A 23725-nucleotide genomic window follows, 5' to 3' on the forward strand; every position below is an offset into this window, starting at 1 on the left:
CCGGGGTGTGATTGCGACGTATTTCCGCACTGTATCAACACAGCATCATAGTAGTTGTTTTTTCAAAACAAAAGAGGGCACTGTTATGATATTAGCCCATGCACAGTACATCTTAGTCTATGTACTTGAACTTGAGATACAGTGTACTTGATATGTATTGTGTACTGCCTGTACTGTAGCATACTTTATAGATAGGCTACGAGATACATCTCGGTGGCAGCAAGGTCAGCCTTGCTGCAGTAGGCACGTTCTTCTGTCTCATATCTTATTGTCACGTCATTATGATCCAGCACTATATATGTTTCCTGTTCCTGTGTAATAAACTTTGTGAACCTTAGCGTGATACTGTCTCGTGTCTCGTTAATTTGTTCTCCCGGGTACCCGCCGCCGCAGTCGCCGTACCAAAGGAATACTTCAACTGGATTGTCACACACCACCCAGCCTGCACACACTACCTGTCTGTCAGAACCAGACGCGGGTCCAGTACTTAGATTACAACACTAGTTACTTTGCAGATTTTGATTATTACAAAACACACTAACCGCTTCACTATATATTGCAGCTTTTTGAAAATGGCAGATCTACAAGCTCAATTTTTTTATACATTTTGAACTTGTGAAATGGGAAATTCTGTACAATGAGTACTTTTACTTTTGGTACTTTAAGTATATTTTGATGCCAATACTTTTGTACTTTTTTTCAAGTATAGTATGTCCTGCTCTGGCGAGTATACAGTAGTTATTTGGTCTGGAGAGGGGAAACTCCCTGAGTATAGCTCAGGGGGCTAACTCTAGACGGGCCCGCCCCCAAAGTTATTAGTAGAGTTCTCAACAGGCCCAGTCCTACCTCGGCTCTCATCAAATCCTGTACACTCAAGACACTGTCCCCACTGCCACCCTTAGATCTCTGACATTCCATATGTTGATCTGACCTCATCAATCCCTGTACACTCAATACATGCTCCATAGCCTGGGGCGACTGTGGCTCAGGAGGTAGAGCAGGTCGTCCAATGAGTCCATGGGTCGGCGGTTCGAATCCCGACTCCTCCTGTCTACATGTCGAAGTGTCTTTGGGCAAGACACTGAACCCCAAATTGCTCCTGATGTGCTGGTTGGTACCTTGCATGGCTTCCGCCGCAATCGGTGTATGAATGCGTGTGTGAATGGGTGAATGTAATACACAATCTATGTAAAGCGCCTTGGATAAAGGCGCTATATAAATGCACCATTTACCAATTTTCCATTGTATACCTCATCAAACCCTGTACCCCCCGCTGCCACCCTTAGATCTCCATATATGGAGCTGACCTGTTCTGACTTTCCATATGTTGATCTGACGTCATCACACCCTGTACACTCAAGACACGCTACATATATGCCCCCCCCCCCCCTCCATGGCCAGCACCTGCCCAGTCTGCTGTCACGCTTCTCACCCTCAGGGCGTCTTACTGTTACTTCTGCGAACCCCTTGGAAACAGGGGATGAGCGAGTGACTGCAGGACTTTTGGCACTCAATATATACGCACTGTTCCACGTTCCACTGCCTCCCTTTAGAAGTCCCTCCGCTTTTTATCCTCAAAGCAATGCTCTGAACCATGCTCTGAACCATGCTCTGAACCAAAGCTATAGTGTAAATATATAATTTAGTGCAGGAGCATGAGCCACTTTTGTCTCACTCCTTTTTTATATATATCGCTATGCCACTAGAGAGGCTGCCAAATAGTAATTTATTTATTTTTTGTATCATTTGCTACCTCCACAACTGATGTTTTGGGTGGATTCCATGACTGTAATCCTGAAAAAGCAATTGTTTGAAATGTCTTTCTTTTTTATCTTTATACTTTTTTATCCCATGATTTTGTAACCCATTTTTCACCCCTGTGTCAATTATCTAATGTGATCCTGGGCTCTACACACCCTCCGCCAACCTAGTCCCCATATATGGGGGACATGGGGAGAGCAACGGACTTGAACTCATGCTTCCTTCATGCCTGAGTGTCCAAGTTGCTCCTTTACACCTGACAGGGGGGAGTTTCCGTGGTTGGACGTAGCGCGTGGAACATGTTATTCCAACCAGGCCGGCTGGCCAGGGGGGAGGCAGTTTAGAGACCAGGATTACTGCATGTTTTTTGTGAGGGTACCTACCCTAGGGGACACGGGGAGAACATGCAAACTCCACACACTGAAATGTCTTTCTATTGAGCATGATTGTGTGCGTGTCTGCAACGCATTACATTCATGCAGTGCATGTGTGACTAGAAGTACAGTATGCCCGATTGAGGTTTTATCAGAAACCATTTCTGTCAAATTGCAAAGCACTAGGAACTCTACTTCAGCATAAGCCTCTAATCTCCGGAATTGCATTGTCTGTCTGAAGAAAAAAATGATAATGCGCTCTTCCATTTTGTGGAATAATTGGATAATTTTTACCATTAACTAAGAGGAAGTCGTCGGCCTGTAGTTTGATAACTGAGCTCATCCTTAATCCCAGTAATTGTTTGAAAGGCCGGAGCACAGAGGCCTCACCAGTGGTGGAAGTAACTTAGTACATTTACTTTAATGTGTCAAAATCTAATATTGTACTTTCCACTTCATTTATTTGACAACTTTTGTTACTATAGTTACTTTGTAGATTTTGATTACAAAACGTATAGGCCATTTGGCCATCTACAAACTCACAATGCGTTGCGATGCATTGTGGGGCTTGTAGTTTTTCCCACCACTGCCTTAATCCCAGTAATTGTTTGAAAGGCCAGATTTTCCATGTCGTTTTTCCGAACAAGCACAGAGGCCTCACACTGTGACACAACTCAGTGTGTGTGTGTGTGTGTGTGTGTGTGTGTGTGTGTGTGTGTGTGTGTGTGTGTGTGTGTGTGTGTGTGTGTGTGTGTGTGTGTGTGTGTGTGTGTGTGTGGCGCGCGCAGGTCAGTGGTTCCCAGGAACCCCAGGGGACCTTGAGAGAGTTCCAGGGGGTCCCCAGCTAAATGATAGTTTGGAACCAAATGGACCCTTATGGGACTGTAACTATGAGAGTGTACAAATGGACAATGTAACATTGATTGTACAATAGGCTATAAATTGGGGTCCCAGAGATAGAAATGCAATTAAATGGGGGTCTGTAGGCTAATGCATGTCAAACTGGGGGTCCTTGCAATTAAACGGGTTGAGAATCACTGCTAGAGCTGTAACAATCTTCTCTTTTGGGGGTCCTTCATATATTTTCTAATGGGGGGGGGGGGGGGGGGGGGTCTGTGATTTGGGGGTCCTTGACATGAAAGTGTCTGAGATTAAGTGAAGGTCGAATTAAGTAATAACTATAGAGATAATAATAACTAGAAAAAGTGCCCTTCTGGACACAGGTCTCCACCAGGAGGATAGGACTGTGTGAGATGTTTGGCAAAATGTTCAGGATTAATATAAACATGTTTTTGAGGCATTTTGTTCCAAAGATGTGTTTTGCAAAAATCAACCTGTTGGTGGCGCTATAACAGGCCAATGTGAAAAGGGTGGGATATATTCCTCAGCCTAGTAAGAAAATGTGTGAAAGATTTCACGTAAATTGCATGCTGCGTTCATGATTTGAGGCTTTTGTTCAAAACGGGGCAATCTTGCAAACTGTGAAAGCTAATTATAGCCAATTAGGATGGAATATGAAATATCGGACAGATCCGACTTGAGCACATGACCATAGAAATAGTGTGTAACGATTTGTGAGATTTTTGGACAGAATCTGGAGGAGTAATATCAAAAAATGTGTTTTACAAAAGTCGGCCTCCTGGTGGCGCTATAAAAGGCAGATGCGGAAAATGCAGGTCAACGGTTTGTCCTTGGCCTCTAGGGAGTGTGCATGCAACGTTTCACGCAGATCGGTGCAGTTTTAGGTAGAAAATGTGAAACGCTGCCTCATGGTGGCGCTATAACAGGCCGTTCTGGAAAATGTGGGGCAGAGGTTCATCGTTGGCATCCAGGGAGTGTGTGCGCAAAGTTTGGCATCGACCGGGTTAACGGTGCCGGAGATTAGCTGGTAACAGACGGACGGAAGGACGGACACACACACACACACACACACACACACGGACACACACACGGACGGAGTGCAAAACATACTCTCTCCCCATGCCTTCGGCCTGGTGGAGACAATAATGAGATCCTTATAATGTCATTGTATTCAGTGTTTGGAATAATTCCAGTTTCGTGCATTAACTTCTGCGTTGCTGGTGCTGCAGTTATTGTCTCCACCAGGCCGAAGGCATGGGGAGAGAGTATGTTTTGCACTCCGTCCGTGTGTGTGTGTGTGTGTGTGTCCGTCCGTCCGTCCTTCCGTCCGTCTGTTACCAGCTAATCTCCGGCACCGTTAACCCGGTCGATGCCAAACTTTGCGCACACACTCCCTGGATGCCAACGATGAACCTCTGCCCCACATTTTCCAGAACGGCCTGTTATAGCGCCACCATGAGGCAGCGTTTCACATTTTCTACCTAAAACTGCACCGATCTGCGTGAAACGTTGCATGCACACTCCCTAGAGGCCAAGGACAAACCTTTGACCTGCATTTTCCGCATCTGCCTTTTATAGCGCCACCAGGAGGCCGACTTTTGTAAAATATTTTTTTTATATTACTCCTACAGATTCTGTCCAAAAATCTCACAAATCGTTACACAGTATCTCTATGGTCATGTGCTCAAGTCGGATCTGTCCGATATTTCATATCCTAGCCAATTATAGCCTAATTGGCTATAATTGGCTTTCACAGTTTGCAAGATTGCCCCGTTTTGAACAAAAGCCTCAAATCATGAACGCAGCATGCAATTTACGTGAAATCTTTCACACATTTTCTTACTAGGCTGAGGAATATATCCCACCCTTTTCACATTGGCCTGTTATAGCGCCACCAACAGGTTGATTAACAGGGCAATTCCAGTTTTTACCTATAACTGCATCGATCTGTATACAACTTATGTATGCGCACTCCCTAGAGGCCATGGAAAAACATTTTCCCTGCATCCCTCATCTGCCGGTTATAGCGCCACCATGAGGCCGATTTCTGCAAAACACATTGTTTATGTTAGTCGCACAGATTTCATCCAAATCTCACGCAAATCGGTACACATGATCTCTGTAGTCATGTGATCAAGACGAGTCCGACATTTCTCAGATTCTACACTGATTGGCTAAGATTGCCTTCCAAAGTTTTCAGGAGTGGCCCGTTTTGTACAAAATGCTGCACATGTCCTGCTCATCCAGAATTCTATCCTCAGAGATGCTATGAGTGATCTGGCTCTGCATTTCCTCAACAAAATGAACAAACAAACAAAAAAACATGTTTCTATTACTCCTAAACATTTTGCCAAACATCACACACACTCATATCCTCCTGGTGGAGACCTGTGCCCAGAAGGGCACTTTTTCTAGTTTACACTTTATATTGGCCCCGTTGGTCAGCTTCTTAAAAGGAAAACATTAATCAGGAACCCTAAATTACACATGAATGCCTCTTTTTAATATAGAATCAGCAAAGCCTGAATCCTCATGCGAAATCCCTTCAAGCTGTAAATGTTCCTAAAGAAGAAGAAAAAAAGAAGAAAAAAAAAGACAGACAAATGTATTGATGTTAAAATACAGAATACCCTGCATGCAGTTTAGGATTTACAGCTGTTACAGCTACAACACTTTAAAAGTATTACAATGCATTTGATCACTCATTTCAGATAGTACTAGCTTAATGATGTATAGCAGCTGCAAGCCTATATCCAAATATCTATATCCTGATAGTCTAGTGGTTTTCAAAGTGGTGTCTAGAGAGCCCTGGGGTGTCCTTGAGGGAGAGTCCCCAGTGAAATGAGACGTAGGGGAGAACGGGGTAAAATGAGCCAGCGGGTAAGTTGAACCACCCCCTTTATCTAGAAAACTAGAAAACTGTGTTGCCATGTGACCTTAAATCTAATAAGCATCCATCATTTACACCTGGCTGTAAAGTTAGTTAGCACATGGGGGAACATGGGGAAAGTTGAAAACATTCTTTTACGCAAAAAAACTGTTATTTTTTTCAGTCAGTGAAAGTGAAATTTTGACACTTCATGTAAAATGACATGTTATACAAAGCAGTACAGTTGGAGGCCATCGATATTGTCCTTTTCTTTTTGCTGAGGTTTGCGTGATCTGCGCAAAACCCCTTTTGATGTTATAATTTAGCTATTGAAAAATAGCAGATCTACAAGCTCATAGCACGCCACCGAGTGGCCCGCTACGAGCTTGTAGGTCTGCTATTTTTGAAAAATCGTGAAAATATTTATTTCAGAAAACTGGAGGATTTAGAAGGATTTTTTAAAATGTTGAGGTCAGGCCTAAATGGGTCAAATAATAAGGGACAATATCGGTGGCACCCAACTGTATGTACCCAGGTCTAAAATGTAATATCATACATGTTGGTGGTTTGCCAATGGATAGAAGCATGTGAATAATTTAGCAAATACATTGTCTGAAGTATTATTCTAGTCATTGTTTTCCTAAATGGTGGCTGTGGGTAAGATGAACCAAATGTCTGGGGGTAAATTGAGCCAATTTTCTTAAAGGACCACTTCACCACTTTTCAACTTCTATTCCTATAATTGGTCCTAACTAATGTTCATGATAAAATACCACCATTTTTTCCTACTCAGTCTGTGCCTCATAGGAAGGCTGTGGGCAGTTCAGAAACCTGTCCACCAGTGACATCGTTCTCACGATAATACAAATCTAAATATATTTTAAAACAAATCTTGTCTAAAAAAATCTGCCTAATGATGATGTCACTGGTGGACAGGTGTCCGAACTGCCCAAAGCCCTCCTATGAGACACAGACTGAGTAGGAAAAAATGGTGGTGTTTTATCATGAACATTAGTTAGGACCAATTATATGAAGAGATGTTGAAAAGTGGTGAAGTGGTCCTTTAACACTAGCGCGTCGGAGCGGTCAGGCTGACCGATTTTGAAATTTTGAAGTGGATTTTCTTTGCCCATGAAGTCCTGAGAAAGTTCCCCTTGCATGACTTTTTCTAAATGTTCGATTCAAACCATCTCTGTTTTTTTTTTCATCTGAAACGTTTTGGAAATATGATTTTAGACATAATTCTACTAAAATGTCTGCTCTTTTGCGGTCCGTGGGACCGCTCTTAGAGCCCTCACCCTTTCTCCCCCACAAGCCGTGCTGTTCACACCTTCCTCCCGGCTGGAGACGGGCATTGTTCAAGCTAATGTGTCATTTGCATTCCAACCTACATGTGGAAGTCCACATGTAGGCAAACTTACATTACAAACTTACATAAACTAAATGTTGTTTTAGATGTTATATTTCTTATATGCGGTTTGCAGAAATAACGATGTCTGACTTTATTTCTCGAAACGGAAAAAGAAATATGTTGACTATACACACCATCTTTAGCATAATTATGTTGGAATAATAAAGTTTATAGCATTGTGACTATGTCGCGCATATTCATTTCATATATCAGCGCATCAAAAATATTTTTACTTTATTTTTCGGAGGGCACGCTAAACGAACAGTGTAAAAATGACATGAATCAATGACATGAATCATTCCAACGCGATAGACCTCCTTCCCTATAATGTATCCCCTCTATATAAAAATGACAATATATAACGCTAATGGTACAGAAACTAGCTATAGCTAGCGCTATATTGAATATATAGCGCTCACATCGTCACTATAATTATAGTTTGGTAAACTGAAATGAAAAAGAAAATAACTTTTCTGCACGCGACCAGTGGAACTGATTTCCACGCATCACGGCTCTCTTTTTTCTCTCTCCCTCCCTCTCTCGTGGAGAGGGAGAAAATATCCAAGTAACTGACGGTGAGGTATGCGGAAGTGCATTTTAGATAACGCTGTAGCACTATTTGTGGCGGTGATGCGTCACATGACTTGATCTATCCTATGGTGTATATATAAACCGTGCTGCTGCTACGGATCTCTCTGCTGGCACAATAAATCAAATATATATAAATGACATCGATCATAGGCGGCGGCTAGGCCAGGCTTAGCCTTCCCAACAATTATGCTGGGTATTTTTAAAATATATATAGGCTAATATGTGGCTAGCCGGCCGCTCCCAAATTCCTTTGTCTGTAGCCTAAACTTTTCTGATTTGCACGCACGCACGCACAGCTGTCGCGCATATTCATTTCATATATCAGCGCATCAAAAATATGGTGAAATATGGTGTGTTGACTGACTGGCGTATTGTTTCCACCTATCTATTGAGCATAGCTAAATAAATACATGTTGAAAAATAACTTTGAGTTGTCCTGTCGAGTTGAAACGCTGCCTTGAATTAGTTGGAATGTGACATTTAGAAGACAATGGCAAGTCGTCAACCCCCCGCCACGGGGGGAGAGGTGTGAAGAGATGCAGGGAGAGAGTGGCCAATGGAATTGCACGAAAAACACCGGTCAGCCTGACCGTTAGCCGTCATAGTAGTAGTGATTTTAATTCAGACATGCTAGTGTTAATGTGAATCACTATTCATATTTTTTTATTAAGTCTTTGCTACTCAAATTATACTGAATGACCTTTAATTTGGATGTTTGCAAATGTGCTATATTGTATTAACAATATTGCAAATATTATAAGGTTCTGAATAACAAACTTTATTTAATTGTCTTTATATTGTTTAAATAATAAATAAACAAATAAATAAGACTATTTGCAAAAGGGAAAACTGTTATTAAATTATCTGTTCAAGTTTAAGCTCTTTACATTAAAATATCATGTGGTTCAACTTACCCCTTGACTTGGATCAACTTACCCCTTACCTGGGGCAAATTGAGCCACATGACCACTTTTTTTAAAAAGGTCATATTTTCATGGCCCTTTGTCATAGATGCTTACTCATCATTTCAATTGATAGAAGACATCCAGAAATATGTGTAGATCATTAGATTTTACTGCCATCTCATTTTGCCTTGCTTCCAGGACAACTTAAACAAAAAGTGGTTCATCTTACCCCGTTCTCCCCTACTTTAATATTTCATATTTGACTCGAATTCAGTTCACAATATCATTTCAATATAATTGTATGAGTAACTATTCTAACAATACTATGATTCAAATCGTCTTGTATATGCCTAAAAGGTTAAAATAAACAAAAACATTGTTGTTGTTTTTCCATATCAGGGTGGCTTTGGCAGAATACTTTTGAATGAGGTCCATGACCTAATGAAAATCAATTTGGAAAAGTCAGCAAACGTGTTTTGCAACTTTACGATTGTGGTAACCCCCAACCCCCCTCTCTGTCCTTTCATATTTTACTTTAATTCAGTTCACAATGTTATTTCTATGGCTGACTATTCTAAAACGATATAGGATTCAATTCTACTATTTGTCTTGTAGGTCTAGAGTAAACCAAAATAGTGTTGTTGTTTTTTCGATATGCAGGGTGGCTTTGACAGAATAATTTATAATGGGTTCCATGACCTAATGAAAATCAATTTGAAAAAGTCAGAAAACGTGTTTTGCAACTTTAAGATATAATACCCCCATGGCACTTTCTTGCCAGACCTGGGCAGACCAAGCCCCCAGTGCAGCTCTCCAACGTTGAAGCACTGGGCCCTAGTGGTAAGAGGTAGGACTGCAGGCGGACCCGTGGAGTTATGACTATAGGAAACCCCTTGCAGCTGGTTTTTTGACATTGAGCAAATCGGGAAAAAAAATGCGGAAGTAGGTACGGTTCTTCCGGGTGCTTCAAAATGCCACTGAGCAACTTCCACTGAAATTAATAGCGGGGGGGGGGGGCTATCGCTCCGGTTCAGTCTCTATCCTTTTGATACTCTATGGGGCAGACAGGCGTTTGCCCAGACAGGCGTTCGCCCGTACCGTCTTCGCGTCTCGTCCTCTTTAGACAGTTCTTGCCAGATTCCCGGAAACGCTTGCCCCAGCGGTATAATGCCGCATGGGTGGAGCTTCTTTTCCATCCACCAGCTGTCTAAAAACCCGGAAGACAGCGGAAAACGGCCGCGCCTGTCTCTCCCTCTCTCTCTCTCTCTCTCTCTCTCTCTCTCATAATTGTATGTTATAACTTTATAAACATAACAAGCTCAATATAGGACACAACAACATCCCATATTCCAATTGCTGAACTGCCATTGTCTGAAGGGCATATGGATGAACGAATTAATCCATGGAGCAGTAGGCCAGTAGGCCAGCCAGGTGTAGCTAATCAAGAGTAAAGCTGTAGGCCTACAGTAATGCCTGCTCCCACTAGGGCACCCCTCCATGGATTCGTCTAGTCTCAATAGAGCGTCGCAGTCCCGCCCCTTACCATGGACCAGGAAATGATTCTCCGTTCATTTTCCTCATAGACATTTCAGAAAGTATTTATTTAAAGACGTTTACGCCGCGGACAAAGCCAACTCGAGTCGTGACAAATCATGACAACAACCACCATTTTTGGGGCCGAAAAAATAATTAGAAAGAAGAAAAAAACGGCAGGTTACAACACTTTTTTTGTTGTTTTTCTTCTTTGTAATTATTTGTTTGGTCCAAAATATTGTTTGTGTTGTCATGAGTTGTCACGACTCGAGTTGGCTTTGTCCGTGGCGTAACCGTCTTTAAATAAATACTTTTTGAAATGTCTATGGGAAAAATGCATTGGGTTTCATTTCCTGGTCCATGGTAGGGGGCGGGACTGCGACGCTCTATAGGCTATAATATAATCCATAACTCCACAAAGTCAAGACAATAGGCTGTGTACTAGCCTCTTAGGATAGTCTGTTTATGAGTGCCCATGCAAAAAAATACGAATAAAACCAAAACAGAAGAACTGAAGAAGGGATAAGTGGACGATTCAAGGCTGTATAGTGAGAACGAACAGGTTGTAAATGAAAAGCTCTGTTTGGCGACACCGTCGTACTACGGACGTATAATACACGAGACCGTCACTGTGCCGTGCGTCTTCAGGAGAACTTGTGGGTGGGTGGGTGCGCTCTTTGCGTTCTACTGTGGAGTCACCACCACTCAGTCAATCCAAGGACACACGCAGCCAGCCTCGGCGTCAGCAGCGCACAGGAGACAGAGAAACAAGAGAAGAGAGAAGACTGGAATAGAGAAGAGATTCAAGAGAGAGAGAGAAGAAGCCTGACCACCAGGTGTTATTATAAAACGAAAACTGTTTCTCCCCCCCGTTGAATCGATGGCGATGTGACTGCAGCTCCAAAAAGCGAACGGAGCGGAGAGAGGGGGAGGATTTAACACCGCGGACGGACCTTTTATATATATGCTTGGATTTTGGCTCATTTTCCTCAAGCCAATGCAAAAGGAAATATGCAGGGAAGCTTCGCCATCCTCTGCGCCAGTTTACTGGGGATGTGTTTGGGTTCAAGCTCAAGTTTTCCAAGTAACATCAACATAGGTAAGATGGACGAATGGTGCATGTCACGAATGTTTGCGCTATACCCCGCCGTTGGGAGCACAACATTAGCCTACAGATAGACTTGTAGCCTACACAATTGTTAATAAGTTTGATGCCGCATGATCACACATATGGCTGTCTCGTTTCATTTCAGTGATAGACTATACACTCTATTCTCAATCATTTTGAGCAACCTGATTATCATCAGTGTGTGAGTGGTGAGTGCCCATTGGGTTTAAAAGAGATTCCAGTAATAACACCGCAGGTTCCTTGTGTTCTTACAGGAGGATTATTCCCAAACCAATCGCACGAATATGAGGTTTTTCGGTTCGCGCTCTCTCATCATCAGGACATCCCCAAACTGGTGCCGCAGGTGGATATGGTCAAGATGGGGAACAGCTTCTCCATGACATATGCCTGTGAGTACAATTGATTATAATAATAACGCATGACTTCGTAAAACAGTTTTACACTGCTGGCATTTTCCTGCATAACTGTTTCCTCAATCTGTTGCTTAATTCATACAGTGATGAAAAGAGCGTTTTTTTTTTATACAGAAATAAGGCTGCATTTCTGATAGTATAGTCTAATGAAAATAAATAGCAGTATGGATTATAATCTCATTAATAATAGCTGTTGCATTGTGCCGAGGATTCAATTGTTTCGTGTCTTGAGCGAGGAGAGCCTTATTGGCATGGGTAAGCTACTGTATGGGGCTCAGACTCGCAGCTGATTGGATGAAGCTCTCCAGAGGGCGACCATGGAAACCACACAGTTACACATCATCATCATCGGCAGCGGAGGCTGATTCTTTTTAGCTGTTTCATCCGTTTTGCATGCAGCAGGCCACAAGCCACCAGGGAGACGGGACCAACGGGACCCCCCCCCCCCCACACACACACACACACACACACACACACACACACGCAGTACACATGTGCACCAATTATATCACCACTTATATCATGGCTGTGTTATTTATTGTAAAGATAGGCTGATCCATGCAGATTTTTGTTTTTACGCATGTCGTCTTTTTTTCTTTAGCATGCATTTTAAAACGATCCCCTGCCTTTACCCTGCAGGTATAAAGAACAGCATTTGTGCCACTGCTGCACAGTAGGCCTATACAGAGGGAGAAACCTCTTTCAGTGCAATTCCTAATAAGCCATGGATTGCTATACTTTATCCCCCACCACACACACACACACACGCACGCGCCAGGGCCGGTTCTAGCCTACCCCGCTAAGGTGGGCCGGGGGACGGGGGATCCTCGTAAACCCCCCAAAATGCATTGAAAACTATATCCATCTGTCTATCTTATCTTCTCTTTCTTTGACCAACAGTAACCAAATTTCAATCAGCATTCAGCACTGTGTCTCTTGTTAACAGCACTGATGGCAAACGGTGTTCAGGTGGGTCTAAATGTCTCTAAAAATGCTGCCCACCCAATCACAACCCTACACACTGATGAAGGCCGGATAGCCGAAACGTCATTCGATGTTGTAAAGCAGGGGTTCTCAACCCGTGGGTCGCGACCCCTCGGGGGGTCGCCAAATTATTTTAGGGGGTCCCCAAATTATTTTCAAAAAAATAATAATAATAATTTTGCTTGTAGATCTGCTATTTTTCAATAGCTAAATTATAACAATGCGTAAAACACCAAAAGGGGTTCCCGCCCAAAATGGTTTAAGGTTATTGTAGCAGTCAATTTATATTGGGGGTCGGGAGGGGGTCCCGAGACATTGCCAAAGCATTTCCGGGGGTCCCCGGCCAAAAACGTTGAGAACCCCTGTTGTAAAGAATAAAAACTAAAATGCAGTCTTGGTATGTGTGCGACCCATCACCTTTTATTACAATGCCCACCTGGTACAGATATTTTGTGGTATTTTTTTTATTGGCAAAAAAAAATCTTGAATATTTGAATAAGGGGGACCCTTATTTATAGATTTTTCAATATTTATAATATTCTCGCAACATATGTACATGTTGTAAAGAATAAAAACTAAAATGCAGTCTTGGTGTGTGCGACCCATCACCTTTTATTACAATGCCCAAACAGAAATGATAAATGATACAGATATGTTGTGATGTGTTTTTATATTGGCAAAAAAAGTCTTGAATATTATAATTAGAGGGGACCCTTATTTATAGATTTTTCAACATAATATTATCGCAACATAATATGTACATTTTTTTAGGCCTTATTTTATTCACTCTCTACCTGCTTGTATAGCTGATGCTATGCAAAGAAAAGGATATTGTAATTCAGATGTAATACAGTGGCAGAAAAAAAGAGCCCTGGAATTGGAAATAAAGTGGATCTTCAACAGAGGCAGACTACTTAGATTAAACAGTGTTCAGCTCTGCTTGCTAACAGGCTGGCCGCTGAACGCGGTTAGTTAAATGGGTGATTGCCCATAACGCTCTAGCCTATAGTTGACAGTTGATCTGTACCTTTTAGCATGATGTCATTTAATCCTATTACAGTAACATGTGAAGTCGATAAAGCAGCACCTCCTTTTTTTTTATCTCTCTAAATGGTTTTCAGTTGTTCATCCTGTCCCCTGGGGGGGGGGGGGGGGGGGGGGGGGGGCTGCCTGTCTCATGTCACATGGTTTTCAAATGTATACAAATCATTTGAAAATAGCCGATATAGGGCTGGAGTGGTTAATGTATGTTGTGTAATAATAATGTAAATCTACAAAGTAACCATAGTAACTACGTTTTCAAATAAAGTGTAGTGGAGTAAAAAGTACAACATTTGCCTCTGAGATGTAGTAGTCGACGTAAAAGTACTAGAACTTGGAAAATACGGGGGCACGGTGACACAGTCGGTCGTGCTGTCGCCTCACAGCTGGAAGGTCTTGGGTTCGATTTCCACTGGGGACGCTGTGGGCGCGTGTTCTCGCTAAAAAAAAAATAATAATAATAAATTGGAAAATACTTATAGTAAAAAATACCTCAAAGCACTTGAGTAAATGTACTTAGATACTTTCCACCACTGGGGAAGGGCTGCCTGTCTTATACCAAATGTAAACGGTGCCACGACATCGGTCTCATTAACACATTTTGGGCGGGAACCCTTTTTGGTGTTTTAAACATTGTGTTATAATTTAGCTATTGAAAAATAGCAGATCTACAAGCTCATAGCCACCGAGTGGCGCGCTACAAGCTTGTAGGTCTGCTTTTTTGGAAAAATTGTTAAAATGTGGCGGAAATCATTGAATATATATTTCAGAGCGAACATTTTTAACTAAAATCTTTGCTTCTGGGAGTCCCTGGAACTACATATTTTGAGATGGGGGGTCCGTGGCCCAATAGAGATAATTCTGGGGGTCCTTGACATGAAAAAGGTTGAGCACCACTGACATAGAAACATAGGTTTTTCAGAAAAATGTTAGGATTTAGAAGCCGTTTCTTTTAATCGACCTCAGTCCAAAATGGGTTAATGTGACAGTGCTCTCGTTCCAGTGTGGATAATGTGATGTACAAGGAAGGGTCAGGCAGTAGGACGAACGAACGCCCAGCATATAGTGGGCTCACACAGTCTGTATAGCAGCAGAGGAGGGAGATGGACAGAGGGGCTTCATTACACCGACTGAGTAGCACGCAGCCTGCAGCTCCAAGACGGCGGCTAGGCGACACATGCAGGATGCGTAGGCGCGACATGGCCAGTCTATCTCCATTCTCCACAGTGATGAAACCGTAGAGGTGGAATTTGGGGGCCAATTAATCGAAAAAAGATCGAGATCTGGATTCAGACACCTATGCAATCTTATTTTGTGAAGGATCGTAAAGACGATGCTGCACTTGTTGCTTGTCCAATTCAATTTACGTTTACTCTTGTTTTTTTTTGTTTTTTGTTTTTTATAAATAATTTCATGGAAAGGAATCATGATCTCAATTCACGGAAAATCGCGGAAGATCGCGATTCACATTTGAGCAAGGGTCGTGCAGCACTATGGGGGGGGGGGGGTATGGTGGGGGGGGGGGGGGGTAGGCACTGTAACAATGCACGTGTGTGAAAGTGTGTGCATGAAAGGGGGCAGCATTGTGGCTAATCCAAAACATGGCCAAAGTCGATGGCATCAGAGTATTTTATGAAAAAAGAGCAATGCATAATATAATAATCGGTGTTCAGGCATTTTCCATTATTGGACTGCTATACTGTATGTGAGCTCACACTTTGAAAGTCTTGAATCAAGAGTGCAAACCTTCAGAGATTGTAGTTTTTCCCCATCAAAGCTACACTAAATAAGTAAATACAATTTTATTGGGACATATCTGTGGTACAGTAGTAGATTATGTTAACGCAAGTGCAGTGGTTGTATTTCTCCATGCTCTTCTATTGTATGACAATCCAGTATTTGTGTGAGGGAACCGAGTTTGAAACTTATAGGTAGGACATAAGTTGGAGAGTACGTGCAGCTTGAACTGTCATTGTAGCGTGATTATGAATCCCACCAACGTTCTAGGATTGGCTCCCGGGCAGGCATAGTTTTACTGGTTAGGTTTCTGGTTGAATGACTTCGGTGTTTTGTACCATACAATTGTATGTATATAGCCGGGGAGCCACAGGCCCAAAAGCTCAACGGTTAAGGATTAAGGTCCACAATGAGAGGCCTGCACTGCTCTGCCGAAAACATCGCGAAAAAAGGTTATGGCCATTTTTATATACCACACCATAGACAACCAATATAAGGCAACATTTTCCAAATGTCATCATGCTTTAAGTAGCATGTGACAATTGTGACATGTCAAACTAGGGTTTTTTCTAGCCCTGGTCCATAGCTCTAATGCGTTGCATTTACACTTTAGAGCTATGTTACTCTTGACTTCCGCCGCTCGCATGAATGCAGACCAGCCTCTCGTCTTTAGCGTAAATGAAAATAACGTTTTTGCACGTATAAACGGTACTTTTTGGCCAAAAGGCGATTTTGTTTCCACCGGGAAAAAAAATACTTTTAGTTACTCCACTGCACGTACCGATATTGCCCAGAGAATTGCCTCAGAGAATATTTTTCCTCCGGTGAAAAAAAACCCCTTTCTGGCCAAAAAGTACCGTTTATACGTGTGGTGGGGGCTCAGAGGGCTTCCACTAAGGAAAGTAGTCTTTCTAATGACACAACCCGCCTTTGTTTTGGTGAGTAGCAAAAATGTTTTTTTAAGACGAGAGGCTGGTCTGCATTCATGCGAGCGGAGTAATATAGCTCTAAATGCAACGCATTAGAGCTATGGGTTTTCATGATTCTGAATCCATTCCAAGCCTTTGTTTTGCACGAAAAACACTCCTTACACTTTGTTTCCCCGCAATGTTTCCGGCAGAGCAGGCCTCTCATTCTGTGGACGTTAATGACCAAGTTAATAGAAAAAACACAAATAAAAAGTACGGCATGACATCACAGGTTATGTCCAATGTTGGCCCTGTGGCTCCCCGGCTAATAAGTACAGAATGTAAATACTGCGTGTGTGGCAACACATTGAAAATGAGGCCCAGGTGTCTCCAGACACCAAGCCACTCCTCCAATCCACCCTCCAATCATCAAACACAGCACTGAAAAACACTGACAGTGGATTAAACACAAACCACAACAACACAAGGCCACATAGGGCCGTTTTTCCGTGTCATGTGAAAGCAGGGAATTATAGCTTCAAATCGACATATTGGTTGTTCAGTTTGACCCACCAGTTTTGGAGATATGGCTTATAGAGTAATGTCTTGCAGAGAAACGGCGAGTTGAGAAAACAGGCTTGCAAGGATCACTTCTGTGGTCTCTAACATTACACCTATACATGTTTAAGCATTTATTTCATATTTACATGTCGATTTCAGCTCTGACACTTATTTCAGACATGCTCTAAAAAAAGGGAAAAGAATACGTTTTTCTCACAATGCTAGAAACTGATTTGTTTAGTGGGAAACCTGTATAAAGAACACATGTATAAAGAAATTGATCCTGATCAAATCAAGTTCTTTACTCATGAATTGATAGTTTATTTGATGTTGTACAACAGTGACTTTGAAACAAAGACTTGGACTTGGATTTGGACACGTGGCCTTTCAGGTCAGTTTTTTTTTGTCCTGAAAGGATTCCCTTCCATGGATGGTTCTGGTACCGGATGGTACCCAGACCTGGCGAGCCGACCCGGAACTCTGAACCCCCCTTCCCCCCACAGATGTGGTAATCTGGTTCTCCAAATTGGAGAAAGAGACTGATTTTAAAGTGCTTAAAGTGAACTTAAAGTGGCCCCCATTTGTTTGTGGTTTTTCATGAATGTTCAAAGCTGTTTATTTTCTGTGAAGTTTAATAATAGTTTTTCAGTTAACCTTTAATCCCTGTTTCCGACTCTCATTTCATTGGTTTTCACTCACTCATTGAGCTCCTCGTCCGAATCTGGTACATTTTCTGGTTTATACGCAGTCAATTAATTTATCTTTACCCACCTTTATCATTAGTTATCCTTGCGCAACTTGCTACAAAAACACTGAATGATTTTGCTGTTAAAGGCATATTCAGTGATTTCACTTCATTCAAATATCACTTTTTTTCCCTTTCTTTTTGAATAATCCTCCCTACCATAGAGTGTGCTGACCATATAAGGAGTTCCTCCCTGTCCCCAGTGAGCCCCTGGGGTCAAAAAACCCTAGTTTCAGTTTTGGTGGCGGGTGGCAAAGCCTTCATCCAATCAGGATGAGAGGGGCCTTCCTCCAATCATGTTCGAGTGGGGGCACATCCTGTTGGCCTGTTGCACCACCCCCCACTGTAGAGCGTGTGCATGTGCACATTTTGTTACCGGGGCGGACTGGGTGGTTTTCCAAATCACCCAAATCACTGAATGCTCCTTTAACAATAAATGGAAGAACTGATTGTGTCCAGTTAGCTCGGTGGGTAGAGCTCTAGCCTTTGCAACACATGGGCATGGCTTCAAATCCGGGTACTGCCAACTCAGTGTATGAGTCTTCAATAACCCTTCCACCCACTATAAAAAAAACGACCCTGTCACAATTCACTCTTCGCTAAGTTCCACCCAAGCCCGTTCTTGGCCAATACCACGTTAGCGACGGTTACTATGTTAGGATCCTGGTCACGCTTTCAATGCTGGTCAAAATGTTTCAGCAGTGTCAATAAATATATTTGCTGTACAGCATGTGTGGACCTCAGAAAGATGTTTTGTTTTCTTACCTTGTTATGAGCAAACTAGTCCATTCCATGAATCAGTTTATGACATCAGGAAAACTCGTTTTATTTTCGTCTTTTGATAGATTTATAAAGTAACTATTTTGGTGTGAAGCGGTTCTGGTGTTCCCAACTCTCGTTTGTAAACAAGTCGCCATGCTGTTTGAGATGCACCCAGCTGCAGTCCCAGACATTTCTCCTAAAGTGTCTCCCTCAAACACGTCCAAAATTGTGTATGGTGTTTGCGACAAGTGGACGAGATCAAATACATTTGTTTAATGTTTACATCCAACGGCCTGAGACCGAGGCTACTTCAGAAGTGGGTGTACAGATTTGGACCAATCAGATCGTTTTGTAGGCAAACCGGAACTTCTTACCACACAAACTTGTCAGGGTTGCCAGGTCTGCTTATTTCCCGCTACTTTTGGCTTAAGGCTAATAATTAGTGTATGTAATACATTACCAAAACATGAATTATCATAGACATATGCCTACATAGTATTTATAATGATAAATGCATACAATCTTTTTATTATGATTATATATGGTCATATTATTGTGTTTGTTTTGGCTTGTTTTTCTTGATTTGGCTTTAAGAGTTGGCTTGTTTTTGGAGGTGGGTTGGCTTATTTCTCTCACACAATGTGGCAACACTGAAGTCAAAACAAAAACAAGACAACCTTGACATTTTTTATTAAAAATATAACCGCATGAGTTTTCCTGATGTCATAAACGGTCAGAATCAGCTTAGTGTTCTAAAAGAGTGACTTTGAGAGCTGTTTCCCCGTTACAATGGAAGTCAATGAGAGCCTATTTTTATTTCTAATATGTACTATTAAACTGCACAACGGAGCGAAATAATTCATGGAATGGACTAGTTTGCTCACAACAAGGTAAGAAAACAAACCCTCTTTCTGAGGTCCACACATGCTGTACAGCAAATATATTTATTGACACTGCTTAAACATTTTGACCAGCATTGAAAGCGTGACCAGGATCCTAACATAGTAACCGTCGCTAACGTGGCATTGGCCAAGAACGGGCTTGGGTGGGACTTAGCGAAGAGCTAATTCCATGGTCTTCTTTTTCTTCCATGTTTCTATGGCTTATTGTGGCTTATTCTTATTGCTTATAGAGCGTCGCAGTCCCGCCCCCTCGAGAGACAGACTTTTCAGAAAGTATTTATTTAAAGACGTTTACGCCGCGGACAAAGCCAACTCTTGTCGTGACAAATCATGACAACATGATTTTCGGGCTGAACAAATAATTAGAAAGAAGAAGAAAACGGCAGGTTACAACACTTTTTTTGTTGTTTTTCTTCTTTGTAATTATTTGTTTGGTCCAAAATATTGTTTGTTGTCATGATTGACAGTTGGCTTTGTCTTATAAGGTCTTTAAATAAATACGTTTTGAAATGTCTATGGGAATTATTTCCTGGGCGTCGTCATGAAAGGGGGCGGGACTGCGACGCTCTATTGCCTTCCTGCTTGGTCCTGCCTTATCGCTGCTGATTTGTTTTCTAGTTTTCTTTTAAAAAGCTCTATATTCTGATAGCAATCATTGCAGTGTTTGTTCGGTAACGGGGGTCTCCCCGCCTCTCCACTCCAGCACTAGAAAACACATTTGCAGGTGGGTCATCAATTTCACCCAATCAGAAGAAGAGATCAACTTTCATTGTATAGTGTTCCAATTCTGAGAGAGACACACACACACACACACACACACACACACACACACACACACACACACACACACACACACACACACACACACACACACACACACACACACACACACACACACACACACTTCCAATTTCACCTGTTTATCTTGTATGCTGTATCTCTCCTGATGGGAAGAAATTGGTATCCCAACATGAAAATGGATTTTCTGTTTACTGTTGCAATGATTACTAGGCATTATTTTTTTTACAAAGAAATCACTTACACCACGTTTAAGGTTTAAATATGTCAATTATTATCAAACAAACAAGAAACAAAGCTCCATCTGTAGGCTGCATCATTACAATAACATGTTATTCCTCTGTTGTAAACACAGAGTGGAATACATTTTTCCTCTCATTTGAAGAGGAGGAATACAGGGAGTTGTGCAACAGTCAGAGCAGCATGCTTCACAAATACAACCCCCATAAAGATACATGTATAGGATGCTGTTGCAGCAGCTGTCAGAGCGACACGCTCCAACCCGAGAAACGTGTGATTCTGGTGTGAATGGCAGTGGTAGAAAGTCATTAAGTGCATTTCTTAACACATAATCCGCCACTGCCGTTGATGTACGGCAATTGATGGCAATTGATAAATGTTACACTCCCCGCCATTGCCGTTGATGTACGGTAATTGGTATTTTATGGTGCTTTTGATTGATCAAGTCGTAATGCTACTCACGTTAGCATCGGGGTTGCTAGCTGGTGTTGTCAATAACACCCATTCTATCGGTTTCTTTCAGATTGTATCTCCTATTCCTTGTCCCAGATGGCATTTCTGGTCAAAACGGTTTATTCCTGACGTTGTGATCCCCCTCCATTATGTTTTAGCAGCACGGACGGTAGACAGGGAGTGATCAAGGATCGTCACACACCCTAACATAAGATCATAACATCCGGTCTGGGTTTTTGGCTCTTCAAAATAAGAGTTGAACAGGGGAAAATGCTGGCGTGAATTATATCAATAAATGCTGGCGGACTAAGTACTGTACAAGTATTTGTATTTCCGATTTCCAGTACTTTTACTGCTACTCAACTCCACCACTACTTCTCAGAGGCAAACATTGTACTTTTACTGCAATACTTTAGTTACTTTCTACTAGATTTGTATTACTATTACAAAACATACAGTAACCACTTCAGCCCTATACATTTCGGCCATTTGAAATTTTGAAAACATGAAATGGGACTACTTTCTACTTTTGGTACTTAACCTACATTTTGATCCCAAAATCCTTTTGTACTTTTACTTTCTCCATTCATTGCAGTATTGACTTTTACTTAGGTAAATCAATTGAGTACGTTTTCCCTCCACTGCCTGTTTGAGCCGTCATTTCACTGTGCAGAAAGTGGCAGCGCTTCCGCATCCAGACGTGTGTGTGAACCTGCCGTGTGAAAAAGCCAAGGGGTGAATGGGCCCTTGTCCCTGACGATGAATGAGGCTCCGGATGAGGCTGATACACATCAGCTGGCTCCACACACGCGCACGCACGCATGCGCACACACACACACGCATGCACGCACACACTTACACGCACGCACACACGCACACACACACAAAAGCGCACCTCGACATTCAAAATGCATGCACACACCAGCACGCAATTAAAATGCAGGGTCACGTAGAGCGCATGCATGCATACATCTAAAAAACACACAGAGAGAGAGAGAGAGAGCGAGAGAGAGAGAGAGATGAATGTGTACTTGCTTTCATTAGAAGTAAATAAATGGGAGTGACATCATTGTGTGTGTGTGCGCACGGTTGCACACACACACACACACACACACACACACACACATATATATGTATGTATGCACTATGCATGTATGTATATACGTAACACCCCTGTTTGTAATGGCTGTTGTTAATGTGTGAGCACCTCTGTGTGCTCGTACTGTACACAAATGATGATAGGAAAGAGCTTCCTGGATTTACTCTTTTTACTTACAGCAGCCAAAAATAACTGCATCGGATACCATGTTCACACAACATATTAGTCACTGTGCTCACTTATATCACATTACCATAATCTGCTATTGACTTGGTTTATAATAAGGACGTCGTTGAATCGCTAGAGCTTCATGCACAATCCCCTGAAGGCCTCTATCTATGACTCCCCTCTTTGATATCAAACATGTGTGTGATGGCTAAGTCTCTGGGTAGAAATCTCCTATGTAGAAGAAATTAAATTGTGAAACAGAGAAAGCTGCAATTCGAACCACTGCAGCGACTAGTTTAGAAGATACAATTATATTAATTTAGATTAATGAGCAACCAGCTCTGCATTTAATCGTATGCCCAAACCCAACCATGCAACCCAAAAAGAAAACCGAGACTAATTGGGATCCATGGCAAAGACAATTTGTGTTGTCGCTCGAATCGTGGCCGGTAGTATTTCCTCAACTCTCAGAGGATCCTCCGAACACTCACAGGAGCGCGGAGAGGATCTGACCTCTGTGCGAGCTATAGCCCTGATCGATGAACGGAGCACCACACAGACTCACAGGGGGCCCCGTCAGCCTGATCAATACGGGATAGATGAGGACGGTGTTGAAAGAGAGAGAGTGTGTGTGTGTGTGTGTGTGTGATTCATCCTGGGCAGTCCTCGAGGACGGATATATAATTATTAGCAGTTGATGGCATGTGTGTAGTTCCGCGCTACACACAGGCATAGGTTATGCGGCGGTCAAGTCCAGGAACATTGAGAGACGCTTTCGCGTTTGAGTAAGGCTTCACTCACACGGTCACAACAGATTGTTGTATAGCTGATGCATGAGACTTGTTTACTGATGCAAGCTCGCAATGCATTTCCAATGGGATAGGGTTAGACACATGGTTTGACACAACATTTTTGTTGTATGAGGGGGAGGGGGGCAGTCGAAACACAGCCGAAAGCCGTACAGCAAAAATGTTGTGTCAAACCATGTGACTTCCATTGGAAATGCATTGGGGCGGCCATGACACTTACCCTTTGTTTACATCTAGCATCCAACAATGTTGTATGCTAGATGCGAAGGTGTGAATGAGGCCTAAGGACTGGCCAGTGCACTTGCGCAAGGACACGCTGTGATTGGCCAGTAGACACTTTGAGTGGCAGTCGGGGGGAAAAGGTCTCGCCAGGACATGTTTTACTTTTCTGTGCCTATATGGGGTTTCAACCTTTTTATATAACTCTATGGTTAGACCTCCCCTCTCGTCGTGGTAGTACTTTATCGTAACTGTACTTTATCCCCTACTACAGGGGTTCTCAACGTTTTTGGCCGGGGACCCCCGAAAATGCTTTGGCAACGTCTCGGGACCCCCGCCCCGCCCCCTCCCGACCCCCAATATAAATTGACTGCTACAATAACCTTAAACCATTTTGGGCGGGAACCCCTTTTGGTGTTTTAAGCATTGTTATAATTTAGCTATTTAAAAAT

At 42.4% G+C, this 23725-nt stretch overlaps 1 protein-coding gene across 1 annotated transcript in view; it reads left to right on the top strand.

The window, feature by feature from the left end:
- Positions 1–11316: 11316 nt before the first annotated feature.
- The window catches only part of LOC306923767 (glutamate receptor 1-like), a gene marked incomplete at both ends in the record, with an annotated part of 128799 nt that continues 116390 nt past the window's right edge, over positions 11317–23725 (top strand). The window contains 2 exons of the mRNA XM_079502060.1: positions 11317–11404; positions 11689–11823. Of these exons, the coding sequence (XP_079358186.1) occupies positions 11317–11404; positions 11689–11823 (223 nt within the window). The remainder of the gene's footprint in view (positions 11405–11688; positions 11824–23725) is intronic.

This window comes from Electrona antarctica (assembly GCF_951216825.1).
Source record: "Electrona antarctica genome assembly, chromosome: 1".
Classification (NCBI taxonomy): Eukaryota; Metazoa; Chordata; class Actinopteri; order Myctophiformes; family Myctophidae; genus Electrona; species Electrona antarctica.